The sequence below is a fragment of the Cyberlindnera jadinii genome, assembly GCF_001661405.1.
Source record: "Cyberlindnera jadinii NRRL Y-1542 unplaced genomic scaffold CYBJAscaffold_1, whole genome shotgun sequence".
In the NCBI taxonomy this organism is placed as follows: Eukaryota; Fungi; Ascomycota; class Saccharomycetes; order Phaffomycetales; family Wickerhamomycetaceae; genus Williopsis; species Williopsis jadinii.
Window position 1 is genome coordinate 272,923 of NW_017963652.1, and position 6,000 is coordinate 278,922.

General features: G+C 44.2%; 1 protein-coding gene across 1 annotated transcript in view; it reads left to right on the top strand.

Moving 5' to 3' along the window:
• Positions 1 to 1,121: 1,121 nt before the first annotated feature.
• Positions 1,122 to 6,000, top strand: part of CYBJADRAFT_145326 (C2H2-type zinc finger protein) — a gene marked incomplete at its 3' end in the record, with an annotated part of 6,767 nt that continues 1,888 nt past the window's right edge. The window contains exon 1 of the mRNA XM_020213231.1: positions 1,122 to 2,824. Coding sequence (XP_020072867.1) covers positions 1,334 to 2,824 — 1,491 coding nt within the window. The 5' untranslated portion in view covers positions 1,122 to 1,333. The remainder of the gene's footprint in view (positions 2,825 to 6,000) is intronic.

The window sequence follows — 6,000 nt, forward strand, 5'->3', positions numbered from 1 at the left end:
CTGTTGTGGACAACGTTTCAGTCCACACACCATGGAAGCGAGAGTGAAGGCAGAAACTTCACCATTTGTGTATACCAACAGATACCGCGGTCTGTGACGACGTAGCGCCTGTCTCCAAGATAAGCCTGTAACGCAGTACTAACTTAAGAATTGCTGGGGTCTTTTGTACATCAAGCATCTCTGGTCGGATGTGCTATTTTAACACTTTGGTGAACACTGTGCACTGTGAAGGTGGTTGCTTGTGGTGCATCCGTGGAAGAGCCTGGCGAATAGCCAAATCTATGCCCACTACACCGCCCTTTCCTTCCAGATCGCATAGTTGTTACATTACTGGTTTTAAAAGCCCACTTCCATGCTCTCGGGTACAGTTTTGGAACAACTTCCTTCAATGCCAACGAGAAAAAGGACCAGTGTACAATTCAAGAATGGTTACAATTCCAGGGTGTTTGCATTTCCCGGCTCTTTCCCTCTACACTGTCGCACTCTTTATACATGTGAGTGTGTGTGATGATACAAACAAAAGGTATACTTTCTGAAATACAGGCTGGTCAACTACTCGTATTCACGGCTTAGCTGAACCTGTGATGCGTGTTACACCTGCATTGGGGGCGCAGTCTTCTGGCTGCACCTATTTTCGTATCTGAGCAATTTGCAAACGGTGCACACACAGAAAACGGCCTGCAATGAGCAGCAGCAAAGTATTCCCAAGTTAAGGTGGAGAGTATGAACCTAAAGTTTGGCATGAGACGTTTTGAATGCCCCGCTCCCAATTCCTTCAAGGTCCTGGATTCTGTGTGAACCTTTCTCAGGTGGTTAGAAACGCAAAATACCAAAAAAAGAACAATCTTTCATTCTCTGAAACTACAACTTATCACAATAGGACTCACACTTGTTGTCGCCTGCCAAAGCATAAGGTGTTCTATCAACCCGGCTTACTAGTGTGTGTTTTTTCTCTGATTATTATTTTCACCCTAAGGCTCGCAATTACACAGGTGGTTCATGAACACGATTGGTCCTGGTATAGTTTCTTTTCCAACCATTTGATTTATTTTACCGTTTCCACTTTGTCATACATACTTGAGCCATAATTTGTTCATCATCTGAATTTGAGAACTCACAGCTCATCAGTGTGATATCTTCACTTCAAGTCACTCTCCATATTCTACTGAATAGCACTTCATATTCTTCAGGTGCTGTCTCCTGCTCTACTAAGTGCCCGGCATTCTAATCTTGTTGTGCATTTGTGTTTTAACTCGCTGTGTCGATACTATTATTACACATCTTATACGTGGGCCTCTTGAGATAGATAACTGTCTCGTTATCTTGAACAGACATGGTGATAAACAACAACATAGCTGACCACCTCAACGGTGACCCCAAGAGGTCAAATGCTCCACCTATCAGACAAGACGATAGCCTCTTTGACCAGTTCTTCCAGCTGTCCCCTGGCACAACAGAAGCATCCCCAGGTCCTCACAGTGACGTTCCTGTTTCCCACACAACTCACAACCAGTTTACAAGTGGTCTAATGGGCACCAGCACCGATGGTGATGCGTTGAATTCGCAACGGTATCCAAACCTGAACCTGGAATTGACAAGCAACACGTCCTTTATTACTCCGCAACCCGTACAATATTCACAGACAAGCACCAATGACGCTTATTCATCGATCAATGTGCCCAATGAGGGAACAAGTAAAGAACTTTCACAAAACCTTGATTGGATTACCGAAGCAGAGTCCAATACGCACAACATCAACTTTGGTATGCCCGTTGAACAGTCATTCCTACCACCCGCCAGTGTTCCTTCAACAGCTTCAGTGTCCACGCCGCCGTTCATCATATCCACTCCACCCACAGATGAGAATCCAAGCGCCCAATACCCAAATTTCAACATCAACCAACAACAGGTTATTGGAGATCAATCAAACTTCCTACAGCCCAACTTTCAAGGCTCACAATTCGAGCAGCTACGGCAACTGAGTAATGCTGGTTCGCTGAGTGACCTATCCAGTGTTGACGGTGGCTCGCCATATCTGAGTGCGTATTCTGGCTCAAACTATGGAGGTGATGATGTCCATTCGAATGTGCTGCTGGAAGACCTTAATGGCGACTCAACAGAGCAAAACCCGCAGATAGACTTCTTAAGCTTGCAGTTGGATTCGTTGAGTCAGAACGGTGTGTTACCAGTTACGCCTGTGACCATATCCGTCGACGAGGCACCCGAGGATGTTGCTGAGAGAACACCATCTCTTTTCTCGTCGAATGCATCATCTCGCAACAACTCGCCCAACCACTCCCGTAATGGGTCGATGCACTCTACGACTATTAAATCTGGTCATTTTTCCGATTTACTTTCACCAGATATGGGCGAAAGCTACAACAATAGTCATGGTGGATCGAACAGTAGTGACAACGGGAGTGTTAGCGGAGAGATTGAGCTGTTAAGACCAGACTCACATAAGGAAATGCGTGCAGGACGTCAACGTCGGCACTCAACATCACGTTCCAACTCAGGGTCAGTCTCAAGGGAACGTTCACCTTCAGTTAACCGTGAAAAGATGCTAGAGTTAGCATCCACAAATGAAGCGACAGCGACTACACAGAAGAATCCAGCAATCTTTTGCTGTCATCTATGTGACAAACGATTTACAAGGAAGTCGAACCTGAGTTCTCATTTGAGAACACATACCAATGAAAGGCCTTATGTGTGCACAGTTTGCTCTCGTACATTTGTCAGACAACATGACATGAACCGACATATGGCTTTGCATAGCGGTGAGAAGAAGTACGAATGTCGTGGTACTTTGAAGGATGGTGTTACTGTTTGGGGATGCGGCAAGAGATTTGCCCGTACTGATGCACTAGGAAGGCACTTTAAGACGGAGGCTGGCAAAGAGTGTATTAGACTTCTAGTTGAAGAACACGAGCGGGAGCTTATGGAACAGAGAGAAGCCAAATGAGAAGGAATCATACACAACTCCTGATAAATTTAGGTGCTTTGAAGTTTTGCTGGAGGAGCAAATGATTGTATTCATGAGAGTAGTCTCTCCTTGTAAGTCCCGTGTACTGGTTGAATGAACTGCGTATTATCATAATATGTGGTTAAATGTAAACACTGTGGACCTAATAAACTTCAGCCTGATCATACTTTGAGCCTTCATAAGTCGACAACTACGACATATAAACGAAAAAGAAAACATAAAAACCAATTGCTGCTGATCGTCATCTATGGACTACCACCATGATTCCGTATATATCCGTTCTCGGGCTGCTTTCTTTCGGATGACCGTATGGCCTTGCATGGTAGGTGGATATAAAACTGAGTGAAATTGCACGCCAATGAGTCGAAATTCTACTGGAGATCATACCGAACCTAACAACTATCTTGAGAATCAATTCAGCATGACACTCAGATAAATATCTATACGCACTATTTATACACATGTGTGAAAATTGATAATCGTCCTTTAATACGGCACATAGCACGAAGCCGGGATTCGACTGTAAAGTCAAGAGCGTAAAACACCTCCGTTGTATCAAGATGAGTAATCCAACACAGGATATACAGAATACACCACAGTCATATACCAAGCTCTGATGTGTGGTCACTCTAGCCATATGCTTCAATCGAGGCATAACTGGAAGAGTTCATGTTCACTTACTCATCGAAGCAGTGCGTTACTACTGGCTTATGATGCGAATCATACCTGATAGAGACACAAGACAAAAGCAGCCCATCAAGTTACATCACATGCTAATATGTGGTACAGCCTTTAAAACCATCTGAGTAATACAAGTCGACCCTGAAACTACAAATAGAACTTCTGCAACAAGAGGTGGAAACTAACACCAATCAACGACTAATGCGATATGCAGTGGAAAGTGAAGAGCACTGCGGCCAAAGCACTGGTTGGAAGCACATTTTCTGCGTGCCGTATGCAAGATCTAACATGATTGTAGCGTAGGAGATTTACTCAGTTTAACATGGATGCTATTCTCCAAGGAGACAAGAAGACAGTGCAAACAATAGAAGAGCACCACTGTGTAGCAGTGTAACATATATGTATTCGGTTCTATGGAACTGTTTTAAGCAGATGGGTAGCATGAAGGATGTTTGCTTCCGTATTCTCCAAGAAGTGCCTGAGCAGATGCAGTGTCCTTCAAACAAATTATAGCAAAGGAGCTACAATGAGAGATCTCCAGAGAAATGTTAGAGGACCTGTTCATTCGCCTGTTATCTCAGATTGAGAATGAATATGACTTGCCTGTCGAAGATTCGGAATCTGCCGTCCCCTTAACAACTTGTTATACGGAAGTTGTGAACCAGTGCCACCAAGACATGGTCAATTGAACATACTCAGCTGTCCGCCAGAGCATTTAGAGGAGCACACCAAGCCACAGAGCAAAGCTAACTGACCGAAGCTGTTGAGCCAGTTCATTCGGAGCATCATGATCGTCCAAAGCACCACCGCCGTTCAAAGCACCACCGCCGTTCAGACACGCTTAGCCTTCGCCAACACCCACCCGCTCCCTCCAGTGAGAGGAGATGTACAGTGTTCAACCCGCTTCGCTGTAATGTCCAGGTGTTTGTTCTTGGTGTGTCCTTCTATCACAGCGGGAAAGGGCTTGCTGTTCTCATTATCGGCGGCTAATCAATGTGCAAACACAAAAACAAGGTATAAATATCTGTTTACATCCCCATTCTTACTTCTTCCAGACAGTCGTTATGGGTGGCTGGCGGCTTGTAACAACCACCTTCAACAGAGTCAGCTTGTTTTGTTCTTATTCACTATGACTGTCAATGCCGATCTTCGCGTGTTCAGAGGGAACAAAAGTGCTCCGCCTCGTGTATCGATTCAGCACGGAAGCATCGATGATGATTTCAAAGGGGAAAGAACAACGATTCAGCACCTCCAAAGACAAATGGAGTATCGGAAGTGAAACTCTGCTATTCTTCGTACATCAACCGATACCTCAGTTGTGTACTCTGTAGCGCTTCTCCGAGAGTCAGACTAGTAGCACATTACTAATTTCACAACAATCTGTGGGGAGGTCTGAGTTCTGAAATTCAAATGCTTAATGTCTGGGAGCCTGGTGCCACCACCGTAAGTGAGCCATTTTACTGCACTCAGATAAAACACATGCCGTGAACGTACTACTGCCGTAGTGTGAAGGTTATGAGTTGTGATGCGTGTGTGAATTATGCGTTGAATCGTCGAATCATTTTTCTATAACTCCGCCCTCTTTTCAAATTGCATGGTTTTTACATGACGATTTTGAAGCCTACGCCCTCAGGTAGGGTCTCCAGAAGGACCCTCTTTGACCATAATACCCAAGAATAACCCCACAACTTGGAGTTTGGAGTCACACAGTTATGTGACGATATATATTTCTGTTCACAGTTCCAAAACACTTACTATGAACCATGCACTGGTTAATGCTCCATGAGTACTAATTCATGATCTTAAGAACCATGAAAACTGTGTTCTATGTGGGACGGAATTGGGTTACTGCAGGCGCACACCGGAAGCGGTCTGCGTTGAATTACAGTTCCAAGCAAAAATGTGTGTGTGCTGACCCAACGTTTGTTGTGCAAAAGAGAACTACAAAACAATAACAAAAGGTACCAAGTTGAGACCCCACAGACTAGTTAATCATTATAGTACAGTTCAAATCTCATCATTGAGCATTTCAGCTTCTATCAACTGTTCTCGACTGTTCTCCACCGCTAACAGCTCCACTCGAAAAGAAATAGAAATTATTTTCACCCTTATACCAATCGTGCACGAAAGCTGGCACCAATCTATCATCGCTGTTTGGTTTAAAGTTTCTAGACCCAGCCGGTCCTGGCGTGCAAGTGAGAGTGTGTTGTGCATCTTTTTTTTTTCAAGATTTCATTTATTTTGCCGTTCAACTCAGGTTATTTTAACAGTTTGGGTTACGAACTTATCATCTTGAAAGACAGAGTATTTTTGAAGCGTACCGACAGCTCATCAGT